General features: G+C 36.5%; 1 protein-coding gene across 11 annotated transcripts in view; it reads left to right on the top strand.

Annotated features, from left to right (window-relative positions):
* Positions 1–24019, top strand: part of Kdm3 (Lysine demethylase 3) — a 283441-nt gene that overhangs the window by 249176 nt on the left and 10246 nt on the right. For 9 of the 11 annotated variants that reach the window (XM_083034681.1, XM_083034671.1, XM_083034664.1 and 6 more), the window contains 2 exons: positions 7758–7884; positions 23600–24013. In XM_083034681.1, coding sequence (XP_082890807.1) covers positions 7758–7884; positions 23600–24013 — 541 coding nt within the window. The remainder of the gene's footprint in view (positions 1–7757; positions 7885–23599; positions 24014–24019) is intronic. The other 2 variants (XM_083034657.1, XM_083034650.1) reach the window with 1 other exon arrangement.

The raw sequence follows: 24019 nt of genomic DNA, 5'->3' as shown, positions 1-24019 counted from the left end.
TCTTACTTATATATACATTTACGTAGAATATAACATAAATTACAATCTATAGAGAGAAAAAGATGAGTAATCATAATTAGTAAGAATTGTTACGTCTTCAAACTCGATTTGCAACCATTATTAGTGCAATATACTTTCTCCATTTGTATCATAGCTAAGGCTAATGATCTAGCAATGAGTAAGATAATCTTCAGCCGACCAGGGCCATTCGTTTTTCGTTATACATAGTCACTGGGGCTTTCCCCGGGGAACTCTCGAACGTCGTGTATTATTTTATAGTATGACCGATGTGATTTACGATCCTCTGCGAGTCGACGTGATGCAAATGCGTGATAAATTACACCGCGAGCTATCGCATTGTTCCCACGAGCTGCGAATAACACGCTTGCGAGACACGCTGCGTCTACGTGGCCGTTTCTGCGTCACCCGATAGATGTGGCCGTTACATGCCAAGACGTATCTCTCTTCGCCCGTCTCGGGCGTACCTAACTCAGGCTATCTAAATGATGCATTGGCCGAGACGCGCGGCTGTGCACATACATATATACACGTATGAGGAAAGTGCATAAACGTGAGCGTGCAAAACTCGTTTCGCCTCGATCGCACCTCCACCCACCCGTCATATATATTTCTGTCCTTTCTTTATTTCTCCCCCCTTCGTTCTTTATATTCGTACCCCCGTCGGTTTCCGTTTGCGGTGGAATTACGTCACGTAGAAATCACGGTAATCGCACGCGGCGGGTGCAGAAAGCGTAGGAATGCAAGCGTTAATTTGCCGTGCGATACACATAAAATAATACCCTCGTCGCGACGAAGGAGGAGGGAATATCAGCCAAACGAGTTTTCTCATGTGCACGTCAGGTTTTCAAGTTATCCTCGTCCCTGAAACAAAATCGACGGACGTCGATCCCTCGAAAGTATTACTGTGCTATACTCGAAATTATATCTCTCTTTAGCGTATCGTTGCTAATTCTCGAATGCGTCACAACAAACTTTTAAATGCATGGAATATTGGAAATCTAGAAAGTACATACATAAAGTTTACACACACACACACAAATAGATATATATCTCTTTAAAATAAAGCTAAGCGGAAGTTATAAAAAGTTAGGAATCTTACAAGAATTTCGAAAGCAGCTCACTCCAAAGGAAGATTATGCGTTGGAGAATTTTTATTATCGCTATCAGATTTTAAATCGAAAATTTTATTATTCTTCTAGTGGCAGTAAACATTTTAAAACGATTCATCCTAAAATTCAAGTAACGCTCTGCGGGATATTTTGCCGCACCTGCGTTAGTGGTCCCCGAAGTGGGTCATCGCATCGCTCGGAGGGAGGAACGGCTCTCCGGGCGAAAGAAATTTTTTCCGGACGATCGTCTTAATCCGGTTTAATCGAGCGTTCGTGATTCATATTCATCCTCCGCTTGTCCATTATCTCGCACGTAGGATTCGCGACCAGGCTATTCATGGGCTGACCTCGGCCTGTACGAAAAAGAATTATTTATTTCCATCGATGATGAGAGAAGAGCTGCATAAAATGATAGCGATCGAAATCGTTCATCTTCGTGCAATCATCGTCGTCGCGTTGCGCAATGCGAAATTCACTTTGCGGCTTTTGTATATGCCCAATGATTTTTCCACACCCGGATTATTACCTTATTCACGGCGTGTCTCCGCGCGCGCTTGGAATGACTTACGGAGATTGAAAATTGCCTCGACGAAGGTCGCCGGCTCTATTTACGCGTCTGTTGAATTTACCTTGCAAATTGTCTCGTGCTTTGTACAGCTCTGCGTGTAGACGTCACTTGTGTTTCCTTACTCAAATTTACATCACAAGACAGAAGTTTATGTCTCCATACACATCACGCCGTTCTCTCATTACTTATGTGCTTGTTTTTATCGAAATATCTCAGGTATATGTTAATTCGATGAGTCTTTGTCTCGAGAGATTACTTGAAATGTTGTTCAAGCTTAAAAATTACGATTTAATTATATGAAAACATTTTTGATTGTCTACTAATTGTTAATTAAAATTAAAAAATGTCTAATTATTTTTGGCATATTATTAAAATAGCATTATCATGATCAACGGCGAAATCGGGTTAGATAGACGTGCCTATCGCTTTAAAATTCTAGATCGCGCTCGTAGTTTGTACGTCATGCTCGAAATGTATTACGAAACGCGGCACGAAACGATTTACGTGATCGTGGAGGGAAAATTAACGCTGGCTTCCTTCTCGAATGCGTTCACCTCGCACGGCGAAATAAAGAGGCGATGAAAGAAGGACTGCTATGTCGAAGGAATACCGAGATAACTCGCAAATATTCTTCGAACCCGCGTTTCGTGACAAAATTACAAAGTGCAAAGTCATAAAATGTCATACGGCAAAGTCATGAGTAATGAGGAAATATTATTTTTTTTTTTTTTACGTGTGAAACACGTCTCGTTATACTATCAGCGAATATACAGAATGCGACTAGTCATCAAAGTAAATTGGTGAAACAGCGAAAGTGCTGAAATCAAGTAGTGTAATTAAGGTCGCATTAATAGAATTATATCTTTCATATTTTCACACACAATATATATATTATATATAATTATTATAAAATCTCATTGTGTGAAAAATGTGACAATACCATCGATTTTATCACTGGAAAATTATTGCGCTTTCATTTTACGTAATTAGAGAAAATGGTACTTGTAATTCTTTACAATTGCTTTTATTATACGTTTGGTTCTTGACCGCATTAGAATTTAGATCAAACATTCAGAGGTCGGAGGAGACGCACGAGAAATCCTCGGGGACGTGTCTTACAAAATTCATGAGACTCGCGAAGCGATTCGATCGGACTAGTATAATAATCAAACCGGTTGTTCGAGACAAGAGTGAAATATCGCGACGTGATCGATAAGCGACAAGAGATAGGCGGTGATTATATATAATAAATATATTTTTTTTATATCGATCGATCTAGCGCAACTTTGCGATTAATTCTTAATTAAAGGTCGCCGCTGCGTTAAGGCGCGACACGACAAGTCGCGCGATATTTACGTAACCGTATATATATATATATATATATATTTATTATTCAAATTACGATCACGCGCGTGCCGAGGTGATTTCGTTGTCCTTGAGATTTCTCGAACGACGACCGGATAACAATGAGAGTGCTGTCTCCTCGCTACGTGTGTACATAGCTCGAGCTTTTGTCACGCCTTTCAACATTCCGAGGGAGCTATTTATATTGAGATTCGATGAAATTTCCACAGCCGTTATATATATCGGGAATAATTTCCTCTGATGTAAACATTACGCAAAAACGGATTTGTTTTGGCAGTATTATTCGCGTGCTCGGTAAGATGAGACGTTGATGTTGCCGCTCCGAATCAGTTGTGCCTTTAGGTCATGATTTCTTAACACTCGATTATGAATAACATTATACATATATATATATATATATATATATATATATATTTTCCTCTGCGAGCTGTTGTTTACTCGAATTCCATGCGTACTTTAGAAGCTTTCTGTTTCTTTACTTTTCTCTCTTATGTAAATTGATATGATAATTGTTAATTGCTGACTTGCTATTTTAATTATTAATTTAGCGAAGCCAGAGCTTAAAGATCTTCTTGCCATATATCATCTTTTCGAGCGCTAATGAGATTTTAGAAATTGCAAAAACTTGGAAATAGCCTTATACCATGACATTTAAATTTGTTTGTTGAACATTCTGATACATACATATACATATACATATATATATATTTGAACAGGAGAAATCTGACGTCTGACATCTCTTTGCGTTTTAATCTTCTACGTTAATCCTTCACCGAAAGCTGTTCGCAGAATATTTTCTATTCACCATTTTTATATCACTATTTAATTACATTACAGTTAATAGATTCGAGTAATCGTGTCAATTTTTATGACACAAATATTCATATTTTACACAGAAGTTTCGAGAGAAAATATCTTTCTAATTGTGATTTTTAACACGAAACTTGGATAATCATTTCAATCGTTTTCTATCTAAAAAAGAAAAAAAAAAAAAAGAAAAACTGTGTGGACACAGCTTTCGAGTGAAACATCCCAAAACTGCAAGAGACAATAGAAAGGCAAGTAAAGAGAAAGAGAATTTAAAAGCCTTCTGTTTTAGGTTAAATAAAATCAGCATTTTGAAGTTAACATTTTTGGTAATATTGTACATATGAAAACACTGTAAATACAAATTGCCATTTCGAAATCTCTTTTTATTTATGCTGGGAAAGAAGTCAATTGTGTGTGCCTTGATTTATATTTATACTCGAAGTTGAAATAGATGTGTGATAAAAATCAAACATACGCTTGTGTAATACACATATATGTATATGTATTAATATTATCAAGCTATGATGAATACTATGTGACTCATGAATTCTCATGAAACCAGAATTGATCTTATCAAGAAATTTATATCTAGAAGGATAGTTTTGCAACATCTTATATATATATATATATATATACGGTTTGGCTCGTACAAGCACTTTAATAACGTATTATATCTTCCGAGAATGTATGCGCTCCAAGAATGTGCGCGGATCTCCTGGAAGTGCCTCGTCTCGCACGTTTCTTTCTACTTTGCCAGCCACTCGTGCTGCTGAGTTGCATTATATGTCGCGCGCGTAATGCATGTCGTCGTCGTGCAATTCTCGCGAAGAACGGGCACACTCGAATCAACGGTATCTATTTCTTCTCTAGATGAGAGAAAAAGCTCTTAAGCATTGATATCTTGTAAGACTTGTATTCAAGGATGTGTTCTTTGCTGAATTTAACACTTCTTCAATATCAGTAGTGAATTTTCAATATTTAACGTGCTAATTTTACCTTACTTTGAATTTTGAGTTTTTTTTCAATTGAAATTATTCGAGATTTTTTAGTCTTTAATTATAATTTCCAATCGGCTGCAAAAAATGCACATTCTTAAATGATTCATCGCTTAGTAAATGCCACGTATTTTATCTGAATGATGTACTTTCATTCGCATCATGATGATAAGAGCTTTGTTTGTGAACTTGATCTTTCAGAATTGTCGTAAATTTAAAGGTCAACTATAACGATAATATAAAGCTATTAAAAGTATATTATATTTTTCTAACGAGACACCGAATACATTTACCATCCTCTGCAATCGGACATCAAAGCGATCTTGACTCAATTAAACAGCTTCAAAGTTAACGAGGCTATTTGCATCCTCGCGACCTCGAAAAAAATCTCTCGCAGCGCTAGATAACGATGAAGTTAAGTTACTTTACGAGCAAGCGAAAAGCATAATAACGCGATCGCGCGTAATTGCGTTTTGGCGCCACGATGTCAAACATGATGTAGTCAGCGAAAAACGAGTAGATAAGCCTGTACATTTACACAACTGCAGATATACGTTTTTAATAACGCATTTCAGCAATCGATGTCGTAAATGTCGAAGTGCAAACACGGAACGAACCGCGCGTGTTGCATTCTCGATACTACGTTGAAAATGAGAAGATTTTTTTTAACCAAAAATTTTATTTTATTTGTTTTTTATTACGTGCAGCATATCATATACGAATAGATTATTAATTGGTCTTTAATAAAAGAAAATAATATCAAGTCGATGCTTTCAAACTTTGGTACTTGCATTCATATTCACAATAATTATCCTTCTATATGTATTTTTTACAATAAGTTTGTATTATAAATAACATGTGATAAAGAGTATTTATTCCGAGTCTTTATGTGCAAAAATATTTCTACATATTTAGAAAGTACATACATATTATAATATGTGCCTTTGATAATTATAATTATTGCATTTTATTTTGTATTGTCACTTTTCGAAAATATGTGACATAACATAAACGTCGAAAAAGGTCAAAAACCTGTCATTGAGTCAGGTCAGAAAAATATAAGTCTGTACCTGAACTATTGTATTAAAGCATCACAAAGAAAGAAAGTAACAGGATTCTTTTCCTTTTTAGGAAAGAAGATCAATGTATTGTTGAATGAATGAAAGTTACATTTCTGTGGCTTCCATTTTACTAATCAATTATTGACGAAGTGTGAAAGTACTGACAACTTATTATTAATCGGGTAGATCTCGGATTTCGGGAAGAGGCCAAAGTCTGAATTTATTTATTTACTTATTCATCTGTGTAAAGATTTTCAAAGTTTTCATATATATTTTTCATAAATAAATCAGAGATGCTCGCTTTTATATTTTCAAGAAGAGATATCTGTGTGTACATCGATCTTTTAGGACGAATGGATCTTTTATGGTCAGAGTGCGCGCATTTAGATAAAGGGAGCGAAGAGAGAAAACAGCGAGCCAAAACGAAAGAGGAGGCTGGCGAGGGAAAAGATACGCGCGGATGTATTTATCGCGCTCGCGGATCCCGCGCGTGCATTGTAAGATCCGCAGACCGAGCGTGCAGATAAACACGCGCGTTGCGCACGTAACAGTATAAATAACTTGCGCAAGCGTTAATGAATACTTATCTCTCCCTGCTCCTCCCTCTCTCTCCCCTTAAAAAGTCGCGAGATATACCAGCCAGACGCTGCGTTTTATTATCTTCGTCGTTGCGCACGCGTGCTGACTCGACGCGAGATGAGCGAATTTCTTGGCGTACGAAGAATGATTATTAATGCATATCCTAGGACAAATAAAATGTATAGGATAAAATAATTTGTATTGATAAAATAATTGGAACGATTCGAGAAAATATAACTATAGAGGTCAAGATGTGTCGCTTTTCGTGCATGATTATCTTGAGGATGACGTAAAACTATATATATATATATATTTTTTATATATTTATAAAAATTGAATTTTATATCTTGGTTATTTTTATAATTTTTTTTTTACCATATTTCTCTTCAAAAATTAGGAAGAAATTTGATTTATGTTATTATAAGATTGCAAATCTCTGTAGTTTCAAACATCGTAGACGGAATGATAACGAGAACAGCTGACGGTGCACGTTGCCTTTAGAGGAAATGGAGAATGTAACCCCTGCATTTCTCTTTTCCCCTTCGCACATTACGCTATTTGGGATTTCCGCCGAGCTGAGCAAACGGAGGTCGTAGGGCGGAGATAAATCGATAAGGGACGCAAATGCGAAGGAGGGGCGGCCGAGTTCCTTTGCGATCGTATATATTACGCGCATATAAATTACATCTATATCGTTTAAGCGTCTTTGTGTATAACGATGAGCACAGTATAAAAAGACATTCACGCTTCGTGGCCAAAGACCATGACGTGAGATGGCATTATTTTTTATCGCTACTTGGAAGACTGTATTTCAAGATTAGAATATCGATACTTGGTATAATTTCGCATTATAATTTAACTTGCGTAAGCAAGAATCGAAATAAAATTTATAATTAAGAAATTATTTTAATATTATACAAGTTACGTCGAGCGAAAAAATAATAATAATAATAACAAGTATATAGCTATTTTATTTTTATTAACTTATAAGAAACAAAGAATTGTAAGAGTTACATTACGGTTGAGATCACGAGCCGTTAGAATTAATTGGCTAAAGCCGTGCATGTGTACGCTTCGAGATTTAAGAATGGGAAATTTACTCGCCGACGAACATTGGTTCGCGAACCGTCTACAAATCCGTTCTTAATTGCTAATAACCTCGTAAAACCGCGGGCTAATTTATACGCACCGATTCGCACAATCGCGTGGTAATGACGAGACTGAGTTTTCGTTTACTTGCTTGTTACAGGGAACGCCGCGAAGCGGAAATACGCGAGATGGAGAAATCCAAGATGGAACGGGATAGGCTCGAGAAACAGAGGGCCCAGGAGCAGGTTCAAAAGCACTTTGAGGAGTCCCTCAGGCTGCATCAAAAGGTTAGTTATGCTTTACTATTCATTTCCAATTGATTGTAACGTGATATGCTCTCTTTATTCACTCTGGAGATACTTATAACAGATAAATACTAGATATATATCAGTTTTTTTTTCTGGCTAGAACAGGTAGTTCGAAAATTTAATAAGCTAAACAATCAATCATGAATTTAAGTAAAATATTGAGCTGACGATATCAGAAACAATGCGTGAGTTCATATAGACAAAAGAATATACATAGAATTCAATTTTGACGGACTTCAAATAATTTTCGTCATGAAATTGAAAATAAAAGAACGTATTTATTTTACAAACCTTCTCTCTCGCGCGTTTAATGATCGAAACAGCCTCTTGAAGGTAACTCAATATTTAGAATATTAACATTACAATAAGAAACGTCTATAATTTAAACTCGATATTTATGAGACGAAAGGACATCCCTGTTTTTCATCGTTGATAATTCGTGCAGAATTTTAATAAAAATATCTAGACGCAAGGTCTTTGCGTATTCACTAATTATCGCATCCATCCGTTGTCTCTCATTTTTGAGACTAGCAGCATCCCTCTTGCAGCGAATCTAACGAGTTAATAACGAGAGAAGCTCGCGTTCCCCCCCCCCCCCCCCTCAAGGGTGCGCTTTTTGTTTTGTGATGAGATCGTTGCTTCGCGATCCTTATTCAGAGATAGGAGGAGAAATGAGGGAGACTATATAGGCGAGGGTTGTTGCGCCCCGGTTGGTTCGATTAAAGTTCCTAGCGAAGGGTTGCCGTTTACTTTCTCGGTCAAATCACGCACAGAAATGGGAAATAAGAGTAGTGAAACAGTCAGAAAAGTTTCGTTTCTTATCCCGTTTGTTTCACTATTTGTTCTCTACATATGTGAGGAAACTAAGGAAACTATTAGAAATAGAAAATAGAACTAATCGTGTAAAAGCTATTTCTTCTTTTATTGATTATAAATGCTTAGTGCGAAATAAAATAACTCATTTTTAAGTTGAAATGGAATTTTATTTTAAATATATTTAATTTAACAATTTAAAAATAAATATTTTAAATATACGTATGTATACTTCTTATTAAAAAGGCTTTAAGTAATTAATCATATCTTTTATTATATGAGGAGAGAAAGTAAAATATTTGAAAGTTATTTTTATGATCATGTATACAAGTTTTATTTATTTTTTGTATAGTTTAGGACAATTTTTAGGCTATTACAAAACACAAAAGTACAGATAAGAAGAACAGAAAATAGATACTATATGCTTGTACTTTTGTATGCACACTAGGCCTTATATGTTTCTTTCAGATTCGTTTTTGTTTGTTTTATTAAATTACAGTGTTCTTTTAATTGGCATTGAAAAAGCAGTAATTACTTTAGCTAATCGCGTACTTTTCTAATTATTTCTTTTAGGTAAAATATTTGAAACAATACTTGAAATAATAACAAAAGTAATATTTGAAATAATCGCCTTTGAAAGTTCTAAATTATTTTTTTTTAATATAAAGATATACATATACACTGAGAAAAGAGAAAGTTAGAGGTATAAAATAGCTATAATAATATGAAAGTTAACAACATACAGTTCTTATTGGTTCTTCCCAAATATTGTTCTTCTTTCTTCAAAATTTTCTTTATGTTTGTTTTGTTCAGTACAAAAGGTATCGGATAACTGAAATATCCTAGTCAGTCAGTTTCACACTTACTTGCTGTTAACATCAGTCGTCTTTGTAAAAAAAAGTAGTGCAAATTTCGTTAATTATTGATTTATAGTGCGAAAAATTCGTGTTATTCAAATCTTCTGCTTTTGCGTTATCGCAGCTGTCAAAGTGATTGTGAGAATGAATATTCATCATTTAAGTGTGCGACTCTAAATGTCCGAGTTTGAGTCGAAAACAACTTTAAGTCTTCGTTTGAGTGTTTGGTACGAAATTTCTCGTTTAATTATTATTATCAGAATAAATGAGTAACAATGATCTAAATAATAATGGGACAAAATCGAAGAATACCTGCAATATTGAAGAACCAAAATTAAGCGATATCAAATTTTAAGAAAATTACACGCACAACAAGAATTTCAAATTCTGACACAATGGTCCGTTTACACAGTGATGCGACAATTCGTATACTTACCACTTGCTATATATGACCACAAATTACTCACGCAACTAATATTGATATGGAAATCAGGGCGTTATCCAAGGAGTTTACTTTGTCAATTGATGAGGTTATTTTCAATAATCGAATTCTAAAGTGAATCTTGTTACAGCATAATTTCGAAGATCAATTTTAGTATTATAGATTTTAAAGAATTATCAAATTATAAATATTTCATATTTTTATCTTAACTTGGCAATGTAATTCGCGATATTATAGAGGTATGTGTATTGTTCAACGTGGAGAATGCGATTAACGTGCTTCGGAACATAATAGCAGTTTCATTTCGTGCGTGGTCTCTCTTTTGGTTGACCTTGGCACTTCGCCAAGCTATCGCAGACGGGCGTGACGTGCGTTTAACACATCCGAGATTGGCTAACGATTCTTGAAAAACACGTGGGATGATCGTGCGAAAAGAATGCGTGCATGAAACTTCTCTCGAATTAAGCAGGCGCTTCGAATAATGAGAAACACGTGTTTTGTGAACTTTTTTTTTTTTTTCATTTATTCGGTTGTTGCTGTACGAACTAATCTTCGAATAATACAGAAATTTGCTATGAATATTTCCAAAATTTGCTTCGCGATACGGATGCTGTACGACGTGATCGAGATTGTATTCCGTGCATGAAGAATCCGAAACAGATAAAGGTCTTACGAAAAGAGACATGTACGTTAATGATATGTTATAATACTTTAAACTCGAATAATATTTTTGACAGTTATCAGCTGATTTCTGTCAAAATATATTAATCAAGTTCAAACAAACTTTATATATATTTTTTTAATATTCTTTTTAATATAAAATTAAAGAATAATGCGGGCTTGTTCTAATAATACAAAAATGATAATACGATGATAAGAACGTGATTTGTCAGCAACTTGAAATTATCATTTATTGTTAGTGTTCTTTTTTTTAAAACAATTTAGAATGATTGTAATAAAAAAAATAATAATTTTTGTAGCTAGGGTCGCTTATAGCATTTTTTATTTCGCAGTTGTCTCGAAAAAGAATGATAATATATATTAATTATACGATTCATCACAATATAATCACAATGACATATATTAATTATATAGCTCTGATAAAGTGACGTATATTCATTATGCAGCTCTGACAATGCGAGCCAACGTAATTAATTATACAATTCTATTTTTTAATTTTCATATCTCTCAATCTTACAAAGAACCATTCTTCAAATTATACTTCCATATGCGTATTATATAGCGTGTGCTTTAAAAAAAAGAAAAAGAAATGCAACTTTAAGGTTGATAGGCAAATTTTACAGTAAATGACGCAATTAACGTTACTAGCAAAGATAATAATTAATTATACGGCGCGGAAATACACTTTCGTCGAAGATGACGAATGAATAGGCGAACATGGTGTTCGTACATGGACGGGGAGAGAGGAAAAAAAGAGGTCAACGCCGATAGCAATATGCGAGGAAGTTACGCGCCAAGTGTCGATCGTTATAGTGTTGGCGATACCAAAACTTTCACACTGTTTATCGTCGACAAAACGTCTCGTCCCGTCTTCCCCTCCATCACCTCTCTTCTATTCTCTGCGCAAACACGCGCGAATGTTCCGCAAGTGACATTTGCAATGCAAAACACATCGGCACGAAGTGATCATAATTATGCGCGCACACGGCATAGTCTGACCATATTTTCCTCACTTTGTTTTCAATGGGAATAATACTCTGAAAAATTCGTTGACCTTTTCAGATCGGAAGCGAAGAAGGAAAAAAGACACAGTTTAATAAAGGAAAATGACATTGGTTATTCAAAATAACTTATCCATTTCAAATGATTTTTTTTGAAGTTTACAAAGATTGATGTAGTGTTAATGATACGTCAACTAAAAGAAAAACTGTCCAAAATTTTGTCTCTCTTGTAACTTTCCTCAGTGCACAACAATGTTGAGATGATAATCAAATTTTTCTTATATTTTAGCATATATGTTTTATCAGTAATTCCATAGCTGTAACAATGCGATTTTTGAGTTTACTTCAAAAATATAGTCATTTGAATCGAATGTATCATTTTTAATAATACTGTGTAATTTGTTTGAAAGTTTTTAGAGAATTTATTGTTTGTTTCTGCAGAATATCTATCATTATCATTGTTCTGCAAAAATAAACAGCCAAACATTTGTTTTGAGGAAATAGGAAAACAATAATTAAGACGAATTTAATTAAATTAAAAAAAGACGTAAGTTTTCCTTTTCTGCAATTATATTTAGCACGAGATGCAATTTTGCTTTTTTTATATATAAGTTAAAATATATAATTTTCTTATTCAGAATCAAATAATTCCAATAATATTTCAAATAATTTTTATTCTATGATATTAATAAATTCACAAGCGGATATAAATTAAATTTAAAAAAATTTTTTATATAGCCGTGTATTTTTTGAAAGACCGAAATATAGAGCAGCTATAATATTTCTAATTCAAATTAATATATCAAATTTCAAACTAATATATCAAAATTTCTACGTTGTGCAGATTATTGCATCATCAAAAAAGCTTTCTTTGTATCTTTTAAAAAAGTCAAAATATCTCAGTCTCAAACTTCTAGCTTTGATAATTTTATTGCCATATTTCTATTGTATTCCGAGCACTTGTCGCCTATGCAAAGTAATTGACACGCTCAGAAAGAGCAGCGAGAAGAACCTTGTACCGTAGAATTATGAACTATGCAACGCAGTGCATCCGCAATCGCCTTCCTCTAGGAACGTTCTCTGGTCGCGCTCGGAATTTCGTCACGTTCCCTCGCTTCGCCGTTAGCGGGTTCGTGCGCCGTGAATTCGCTCGTCGATGTACCCACGCCTTCTAATCCCGTGCGAAGTTAATTACCGCATCGTCCACATATTTATATCTGTGCATAGTACACGTACGCGTAAAAAACACTTCTGGTCTTTTCACACACACACACACACACACACACACACACACACACACACACACACACACACACACACACAAATAAAAATATCGTGCTCGCCTCCTTACTAATCGCACACGCATGTGCTTGCGGAGCATTCGCTCGTGTATCACGCACACGTATACCAATCTGATAGTACGGTTATCCGTAATATACGCGAAAGCAAGTCGCGCGTGTTCTCTCGTGTAAGGGGGTCACACACGCCATCCGTGTACATATGTACACGGTATATATGTGGTACCATATGGGCCACGACTGATACATACATATCTGTATGTGCACGATGGTGTAATACCAATGCTGCGAATACACACACATATTCGTGACGGACGGTGTTAGGCGGATTAGCTCGAGTTACGGATGCGCGAATACACACACAACGTGTGGCCTCTAATCTCGTTTGATCGCGCGTTACAGAGACGGTGGAGAGAGAGGTGGGCTCTTCTCTGCTACACGGCACGACGAGGTCGAACGCAAATTGGGCGATCCGTTAGATATATATATATTCGTTCGGAACATTTCCCCGGTCGGCGACACCGCGATGCAACGCGATCGCAAGGTCGCACATCGCATGACGGCTGTTTGGCAATGCCTATGTGTCTCTACTTTTAACTGTCGCGTTTGCGAATGCACGTGCACACATGACAATCGGGGTAACGTAGATTTCCCCGTTGGAGAACGTGAATGCATCTCGGTGTAAAGTGAGCGACAAAGAAAGAAACACGTTTGATCTACTACCTGAGCTTATTCCGAGACCCTCATAAAGAGTCTCTCTATTGTGCTCCATGATAAATTCTCGCCGAGCAATTAAACGTAAACGTGCAAACGTACATGAGATGGATATAATAGCGCGGGTAGAATGAGACGAAGAGTGATAATCATGTGAATTTTCTTTATATGCGAAGAGAATAGTTTTTACACGTTACACAGCCGCATTTGAAACTTGAAAGAGATCTCTGATAAATACAGATAAAGAGATTCTAATTTTTAATGACTGTAATAAGAAAGATAAAAAATGGAAGAATGAGCGGAGAAAATGAGAGAGAAAGGAGAAAAAGAAACGGAAAAATGAGAGCCGGATAAGATAATGGATTTCGAATGCATTTGTCTGTATAGATCAATTTAATCGTCACGTCAATGTTTAAATCACGTCCTTACATCGACAGAACATTTATCTCAATGCGTGCACGTGTTGCCGTAATCATATGCGTACACGCGTAACATTATCGCATATATTATTATTGATCTCGATTATTTTCTCGGAAATCCCGAGGATGAGATGAAAGGCAAAAGTAGCATAATTGAAATCGACTTGTCTAAATCGAAGGGTTCCCCCTTAAGTCTGTTTGTATTATACAAACTGGAGCAGACGGTTGAGCCTTGATTACACTATTGCTTTATTTACGCGCGTTTCGGCATTGCGCAACGAGAGCTCTCCGGCTTTCGAATCTTTTTCTTTCTTTTTTTCCTTTCTTCTCGCGGGTGAGTCAAGGTTTTCGGGACGATTCCCCAAGTGCCTGCCATGCCAGCTGAAAATTAATGACACAGTCGGTTTCGCAGAACGGATCCGACGTTCACAGCCGGCGCTTTATAATTACGCTGCCTCGCGGATCTCGGAGGAACAGGTTCCCCCGACTCGGGAAGAACGAGACATCTCTCCTTTCCGTTTTTTGCCACACACAGATCAGTATCTCAATCTGCACACTCTCTATTAATATATACACGTCCAGCATCCTGTAATCTCGTACGCGGTCCTTCTCTCTCTATCTTACATACATACGGAAGTGCATAAATATTTTTTTTACGTAATGCAAACGTGTTTGCTCAGCCATATGTATACAATGTAATTTTGTAATCTAGAATTTTTCTTCTAAATGCAAATGCGTAAGAGGAATAAGAATTAGGGAGGATACCCCTTTACGTTTCGTTGATCGCGATGATACATATTGCGGTGTGGGAAATCTAGAGTCTTATTCATTATCATTACAAAATTGCCATCTTTCGCTAATTACTCGCGATATACGGCAGTTGTTGGTGTCGTCGTAATTACGCGTCTCGAGATCGCGAGGTCAGATAGGGCAAGATGAATTCTCTTTTACCGCTCGTATCTGCGGCTATATACACAAAAACTCCTACAATAATCGCTCTCTGTGTGTACCATTGTGCCGACGTTGAATAGAGACGCACAATAGAAATTCAAAGATCCCGTTAAGCATCCGGCATTGAATAGGTAGCGCTGCGCTGTAGCTCGACGCATTCAGGGACGCCCCGAGGACTGGTTAGTTCGTGTTGGTTTGTCCTTTATGTACCTGGTCACCTGGTATCCCACATTTTTGCGAATAAAGTTCGCGAGAGTATAACGCATAAAATGTTGTCCCCAATCTCATGTTTGTGATCTGAATATATAAAATATTTCGTAAGATTCGTGTTGAACGCGACTTAGTATCTCGAGTCGGAGGGCATCAGATACCTAATTCAGAAAAGACGATCAGAGATAATCGGAACTTTGCTGAACAAAGTGGCCCACGGATTTATCGCGCGATTCGTTTCCAACTTTGCAAAGCTTTTACAAAAAACATTTTGTGTATCTGTGTGTGTGTTTGTTGCGAGGGGACGATAGCCGAGTTCGGAAAGACGATATAACAGCAGAAATGTGTAATCAGCGTTTCTCGTGCTGCGTATCAAGCACATAGGAAGCCTTCGGGCTTCCTCGACGATGTCGTCAGCGGATTTAGCCTCTTACGAATCGCCTGACACAGCTTCTTTCGAGTTTAGCGCAGTGAAAAATATGTGTCGTGTATCGAAAAATTTACGTACCTATTACTTTTAATCGCTGCGCGAGAAACAAAATTAAATTTTTTCCCCCGAATATTAGGTATATAAAAGGGAAAATATGCACCAGGTAAAAATATATTAAGAATTTAAAGATATGCGCGTTATGTATTTTTGGATTCTAGAAACTCTTAAGAAATTGTACTCTTTATTTCAAAAATAGGAATAATTTATACACGAGATGATTAATGTGTGTGCGTATATATCTTTTATTAATGAAACGTCTAGAAGATATTTTTTTTATATGAAGAAAAAATTTCTCGAGAATGTTTGTGACGATAAAATATTTATCACCGATACGAAACGAGAAAGATTTTTCGAGACTATCTCGTTCTTAACAACCGTCGTTAAGTCGACCGTATAATTACGGTCACGTCCCAAATGCTCTCTCTCTCTCGTTGGTCCTCGAATCGTAACTTCATCTTTCATGATCGAGGATGATTTGAGTATACAGGTGAAAGACATGCACGGTATGTGTGGCTTTTTTTTCTCCCTTTCCTTATCGCTTCGACATACGAGTGTGTCTGCATAGTCATAAAAATAAGCCAAATGACTCCGGTTCTTCGCCGTCTCTTATCGAAAGTTATCTTGCCATTATCTGTTTGCTCGTGGCGTAATATTCCCCGTCTATAAGACGATAAGATAATACGTCTCTTTCTGTTTTTTCGCAACGCGTGCAGAAAATTTCTCTGCGAATCCGCGGTTGCGTTTTCGATTTCGCGCATCATCGAGCTTTTTTTTTACGTGGCTCGCGCAATTTTTTTTTGCCTTGGTCCCGCAAAATATAATTTGATACCGTCGAAATTATACACCTCAGTTTCTGCCGAGTATGTATACTCTTGAAAGTCGAGTCTCGCCCCTCGGATCTCGCGGTATAATCCGCGACCAGAGGAGAGCATATGCATTCCACTATACGAAAACTGGTATTATTGTCTCTCTGTGTATTTGCGTGGAAATATAGCGATGGGAGGCGAAGGTATTCGGAATAATTTACGCTGAAAGTTCTGTACACACATACACGGGTCGTTGCAAAAATCGCTCAAGGAAAGCGAGATCTCGATCCCGGGTCTTTCACACATATATATATATGCTTACATGCTTATAGTTGTGCGTTATTTATACATTATTCATCGGTATACACATCACGCGCGCTCTCTTAATTTACACGGATCACCTCCTCGTATATGCATATCATTACCATATCAATCGGACAATTTTTTTTTAATGCCTCGTGGTAGGAGAACTCTGTTTATTGGTATAAATTAGTATAAATTATTTCACGCGTGATGAAATTTTCGCTGACGCTTCTTCCGTCCGCTTTTCTCTCTTAGAAAATCGTCGTTGCTCGGCTTCGAGCAGAGGTCAGAGGTTAGTCATAAATTTTGAGATAACAAATCATGGACGATGATTTAATAAAGTTTTCGCTTGTGTCATGAACCCCCCGAGCGTTCACGTTGTCGATTGCTGATCCCGATGTTTATCTTAGGCGAAACGAAAGCAATTGTCTATAACGGTACGATAGAATTCTCACGATAGAATGTGTTTGATGATTGAGTATGATGATGATTTATCGATCTGTTAGTAAGATTATAAATTAATGATACGATAGCGCGTTCCGTCGTTGTTGTCATCGATAAGTAATGTTTATCTCGCCTTCGATAATTGCTAGTGATCATCGGTCGTTCGATGACTGATTAGTGGCTGGCGAAAGTTGCTCTTCATCATACAATAATGGTAGATGCGATTTTTATCCACTTTGATATAGATAAGTTGCGAAATTCTCAAATTTTCACGTTTAAATTTCACACTGATTATCGCGATAAAAGTTGCCAAATTCGTGTCTTCGAATTTTTTTCCGAACATTACACAGTTTTAAATGCAATCGTATTTAGATGTCATTAATATTTAATTTCAATTTTAATTTTATTTCAAAATTTTTATTTAATAATTAATTTTTGATAATCCTAAATTTTAATATTATAAAATTGAGAAAATAAATTTACAAAATTACAACATTTTCTGAAAAAGAATAACAGAAAAAAAATATATATATATTAATACTCTTGGAAATAAGTAAGAAAATCAAATATTTTCCTTTTATGCCTCATGTATTTTATTATTAGGAGATTAAAAATTTAAAAGTACTTTTTAAGATAGGTGAAAAAGATTCAAAATAAAAAATCGACAAAAAAGTTGCAGAAAAAAACGCTTTCAGAAAAGGTCGATGTTGATCATTCTCTCGTGACAGATCGATAGTACTTATATCATGTTGCGGTTATTCATAGAATCTCACAGTGAAGTAACAAATGATGAAGGTATAATAAGGTGATGCGTTTAAAAGGGTATCAGGTAGAAAGGATAAGAAAAAAAGAGGATTATAGGAAGGCCGTCTTTTTGTGTGCATTTGTACTTCTAAATATTTCAAGTGATTCTTTTACCTTGTACAGAAATGAGTCTAATTATTTCTATTTTCTTCTTGAATATTTATTTCTTGCTTGTTTGATGTTTATGATAACCGAAAACAGAAAAAGGAGCTGATACAAAACGAAGATTATTACGAGCAATGTATATTTTATTTTGAACATTGAAAAGTTTTTATTTCGCATCGACACAAAGTTTTCTCTTTTGTCTCTATCCAGTCCCCACTTATGGGCAACGAATAATTTAATCGCGATCGGTAATCTATTAATACCGATGTATTTCCGATCGCGCTTCAAGGACAGGCGCTACTTTCAGATACGCTCGTAAAAGTGGATAATCAACCGGATAGTGCCGTTATAATCGTTAATCCCGTACCGTTTGACATGTCCTTGATAGCAAAAACTGTACTTTGGTGTGACTTTGGGTAATTACTCCGAGGAACGTGTTTGAAGTTCGATCACGTTCGCAGACGTAGCGCATTTCCCGATACATACGACACCTTTGACGCGATACGTATAAGATCCGTTACACGAGAGTCTGTGATATACGCAATTATTGTTGTGTCGATCGTATTACGAGACGATCTAAGCTTTCCTTGGATATGACTCAGCCTGCGCTATCTGCGCAAATCATTTCCTCTCTGTAATAACACACGCAATAAAGGCAGGCGCGATAAGCGAAATAATTGGAGCGATGGCACGAAGGAAGGTACGAAGAGAGAAATTTATGACCATGTTTTGCGAGGATTGCACGGAGAGTTGAATTATCATCATATAACGATTTTAATGATACACATTAACAATTAAGCAAATATTTACTTAATAGATCGTTACAATGAAAATTTTGTTTCGGAGTATTACGAGATAGATATTATCACATGTATACATATAATTACACGTACACATAGATGCATAATATATTAATGGTTGGACTTTGCTGTATGTGACATGATTGCTTATATCATGTGATTGGACTTAATTACACTTTTTCATACAATAGCTGAATAAATAGCGAGAAATAGTATATTGCAATTCTTGTTATTGTCGATATTTTAAACTTATTTTAATACAGTTTGTCTTATTCGCAATATAGATGCTAATACAAATCCACGCGCGATGGAAATTAGAAAGTTTTCACAATATTGTATTCTGGATATTCTGCGAATGTCTCATGGGACGAACCGTGAATTACCGCAATAGTTTCTATATGGCTGGATTACACATTATTCCATTCACCGTAAACGTGACTCGAACATTTGGCAGCGTGTCCCACGCACGCGCCTTTGCGCGATTGTGAAATCTCTTCCCTCTTGTGTCCTTTTTAATGAAATATAGCGAAAAGTCTCTCTCTCTCTCTCTCTCTCTCTCTCTCTCGTAAATAATAATGAGATTGCAAGGCGCATATATACTCTTCGTGCGAACGAGACGGTGAAAAAGCACACGTCTCGCGTGATAAGTTCATCGGCGCGGGGTTGAGCAGGAGTAAGTCAACGAACCAATAGCGAGCGGTACTTGATTGACTCTGAATGGTACGTCGCTTTTATTACGTGCAATCGGTCATAATCCGTCTCCGTTCCTCCCTCATCTCGTCCTCTTCCCCACGGCGATCCTCGACTCCGCTCGTTGTCGTCCTACATCATTCACGACACATAACCGGTGGCGTGTTCAAGTATAGTATTAACAAAGCACTGTATGTCGTACTCAAGTATAGGCTGATAAGCACCAAGATACACCGACCAAATTAAATCGTCATGGGGTATTCTCATCATTTGTTAAATTTATTTGCAATAATCTTAAAGTTGCAATATTCTTTTTACGTGTAAATAAAAAATGAGTAATATAAATAACTATGCTCCTGCGAAGCTCTTATATACGAGGAAAAGTCAAAAAGTACAAGTACATTTTTTATTTCCAACAACTCATCAAGTTGTATCTCAAGAGTTGTTTAAGTAAGATCTAAGAGTGGATTAAAAATGGCTATAGATTTGTCTCTGCGATGAAGAACGTTCAGGTAGACCTACTTCAATGACCAACTTTAATATCGAGGCAGTTGACGATCAAACGATTCGTGATAATCGGTGAGTCAAAAGTGATGAAATTGCAAATGAGTTAAATATTAGCCACGTCAACATTTTCAATCATCCATAAGTCACTAAATTTTCGAAAAATTTGTGCTCGCTGAATTTGTGTTCTCGTTTCACGTGAACAAACAGAATCGTTTGGAAATTTTGAGAAAGTATTTGGAACGTTATGAGGATGAAGGAGATTCATTTCTGACACATATTTCCACCTTTCGTTGAAAGAAAAGTTAAGAGGACGAAAGTTTCATTCGGATGAAGAGGTCGTTAAAGCGGTGCAAGAGTGGCTGCGCACGAGATCAAAAAGTTTCTTCTAAAACGGAATTCAAAAGCTCATTAAGAGGTAGAGTAAATATATATAGAAATAGGAGGGAGAGGGGAATTATATGTAGAAAATTAATATTGTGTAAAAACATTATATAGAAAAATAACCTACGTTTTTTATTTTTGTGAGTACAATGAAAATTAATTTTAATTTCTCAAAAGTTTCTTTACTTTTTGACTTTTCTTTTTTTTTAAACTAACAATAAGCATCTTTGATAAGAGATATATAACGTGACAATTTAAATCAACATGATATAGATGTACAACGTTACATTTGTCGAGCTTTTTTAAGAAAGTATACAAAGACTATAGGCTTTTACGCCTTGTTTCGTGCTTGTTGCATCTTCTTTTACAAGGACACACACACACACGTGCGCGCATAAAGCGCGCGATGACGCAAGCAAGAAGGTAAACAGAATGTGGGTTGACATTTACTCGCGTCTCGATTAGCATAGTAAACCTTCTTCTCGCTAGCCTATAATTAGATTCGCAGCTTGCGAGCTCTTGCTCTCGACCTCGTCAAATTCTGTCGTCCTGCGAGGACGCGAGACTTTTCTCATCTCGAGAGACGTCGAAACAGCCTTGACATGATCTTTATTGAGAGAAAAGATACGAATTATATTTTCTTAGAAAGGTGCTGACTGAAATAAGTTTAAACGTTTTTATTAAAATAGCACGCAAACTGCAAAAAATATTTCTAGACTATGAAATGGAACTATGAATGGAAATGGTGAAGTATCGAGTGACGTATCTCTTTTACTGATTTCTTCAGCTTTTTGCGAATAAATGTTAAGGACTAGTAGATACTGTTTCAGGAGTGAAATAATTTGGAAATGTCACAAAATAAATACTTTGTTTAATATTAAAAAAGAGACATATACAAATTATAAATAAAAAGTTTGATAAATTATAAATTTTCAAAAAAACTTGTGCAGAGCTTTACGAATTTGGAAAGTATATTATAACTTCAGAGATCAGCTGATATATTTACCAGAATTTCGAGTCCTAAGGAAAACAGGAAAACCATCGACGCACAATATTTACCGTCTTTCCTCGTCAGCTTCGACGATTCGGTTTTACTTGATTACATTAATTTACAGTCTTCCAGTCGCTCTAGAAACGAGTTCTGTCGAGTTTAATCGACGAGCGTCGGCAGCGAGCGGAAGTTGTTTGTTTGATCCTCTCGGAGAAGTTACTTAGTTAAACGTCCAAGTTCGTTCGCTAGCTTCGCGAGGAGTATTTTCGAGGCCTTTTACGGTGCCGTAAAATTAACGAAGTCAGTCGATCTGAACAATCTCGCGCGACGTTAATCGCGTAAATCTTGTAAATCTTTCTCTTTTTCACGATAGTACTATGTGTGAATGTTATTTCAATTCGCTTCTCTTCGACTTTTATATCTTTCGCTTCTAGCATCTTTATTTCGTCAAACTTTTGACGAATTTTGCAAATGGATTATTTCCTCATGCACACAACAGTGGAATCAGCGTCTGCAAGTCTTCGATTCGATAATGAAAGATAGCATTTTTTGTTTTTATTTTTTAACTTGTATCCTTTTTTTCAATTGTGCGGAGGTTCGATACCACTTTTTACAAATGCGCGTTTGCCCGACTGTAATTCTGTTTCTGTGACACGCGAGAAAAATAAACGAGTTTACTCGTTTTACGTGTCAAATTAAGCACCACGTGTGTCGATGACACACGTGGAAAATCCCGACAGTCATATGTGTGCATGTCGTTTGCATCGCGATAGAAACCGTGTACGTATATCGCGTATGCTAATAAGACGTGGCGAAGAATTTAGAGTAAACACGCGAACGAAACGTGATATCTCGGCAACTCACGCAAACGCAGACTTTCCTTATTGTTTCTTCGCAAATGCACAAATTATGAATCGCGATTCGAACGCTAGAACGTCGTTAGAAAAACAGTGTTCTAAAATTAATTATGTATGTCTTTTATCGCACCGCGTTTCGCGAATGAAAAGAATAATAATTATTGCATATACATGTGCTTATTTGTTATTGCTCTGACAATTGAATGACGTTTCGTCTCGACTACGTATATCTGCATACCAACAGAATACAACGATAAACATTGACTTTGGAACGTATGTGTGGAAGACGTGAGAAATGCAAAGTATATAAATGCAAATTTACATTCAGGTTCTTTTCTCTTTGTAAATTTTTGATAGACCATTTGCGTTAAAAGTGTCTCCAGTGATCTTCATTTTCCTCAAAGAGATGACTTAGGGTGTGTGAAGTTGGCACCCCTATGTTATACTATCATAGTTCTGTTAAGAGTTCTGAGTTATTTAAAACCATAGGAAGAGTTCTTGATAATTTTTAGAAATAGTTGATTTATTTAGAGTTAGATTTATTTAAAGATATTTCTAAAATATCTTCGATATTGAAAGTATGTTTTTTTATCTCTATAAAAATTGCAGAACTCTTTCAAAAAATAATCTGGAACTATATATAACTATTTAAAAGAACCTTAAAACTCTGTTCAAAAAACTATTAGAACTCGATGTGTAAAAAAATGTGAAGTTGGCACCCCTATTTTTTGAAACTGATTTTCGTTATCGTAATAACCGGAACTATTTCTAAAAATTATCAACAACTCTTCCTATGGTTCTAAATAACTCAGAACTCTTAACAGAACTATGATAGCATAACATAGGGGTGCCAACTTCACACACCCAATGACTTAATAAGATTCTGGCAGAACGATGTTATCATTTTCCCTCTCTATCAATCGTATGATCTGCAAGAAATGAAAGTTTGTCATATTATACGATTTATAGAAACACACATCTCATACACAAGTCAACAAAATTCAGTATAAAATATTATAATTATAGTTACAATATAAAATATATTAGAAAGTTTATCTCACTGAATATCCTCGTACGGTGAAAGAATCATTAGCGATAAGTGAGTAAAGTGGCAGTATTGATTGAAGTAGGTGCCTTATGTTCCTCAGAGGAATATGCAGTCGTCCTCGATAACGTGGAGCAGTTACTTGCCGCCGGTCGTCGCGCCACCGACGCATCCGCAAAGCAGGACCCACGGGGCACCGCCTGTATTGGCGCCGCATCCCGCTGCAAGTCATCGCGGTCATCCTGGTCATCCGAGCGGTACACCGGGCGGGGCTCCCTCCGCCGCCGCGCACGTTGGCAACTGTACCTTGACTACTCTGTCGCAGCAGCGAGAGCGCGAGGAGCGAGAGATCCGGGAGATCCGCGAGCGGGAAAACCTGTCCGAAAAGCAGCAGCAGCAGCAGCGGCCAGGGATCGAAGCCAGGGATCACATAAGGGATCATATGGTCGCGCATCACAGAGCCTACTACGCGCTCACGGGTCACGCGACGCCTACGCAGGTACAT

Source organism: Prenolepis imparis, unplaced genomic scaffold, assembly GCF_030444845.1.
Source record: "Prenolepis imparis isolate NDT839.2.m4 unplaced genomic scaffold, iyPreImpa1.0 SCAF_1, whole genome shotgun sequence".
Classification (NCBI taxonomy): Eukaryota; Metazoa; Arthropoda; class Insecta; order Hymenoptera; family Formicidae; genus Prenolepis; species Prenolepis imparis.
The sequence above is the reverse complement of the archived record's forward strand: the minus strand, read 5'-3'. Positions and strand labels throughout refer to the sequence as shown.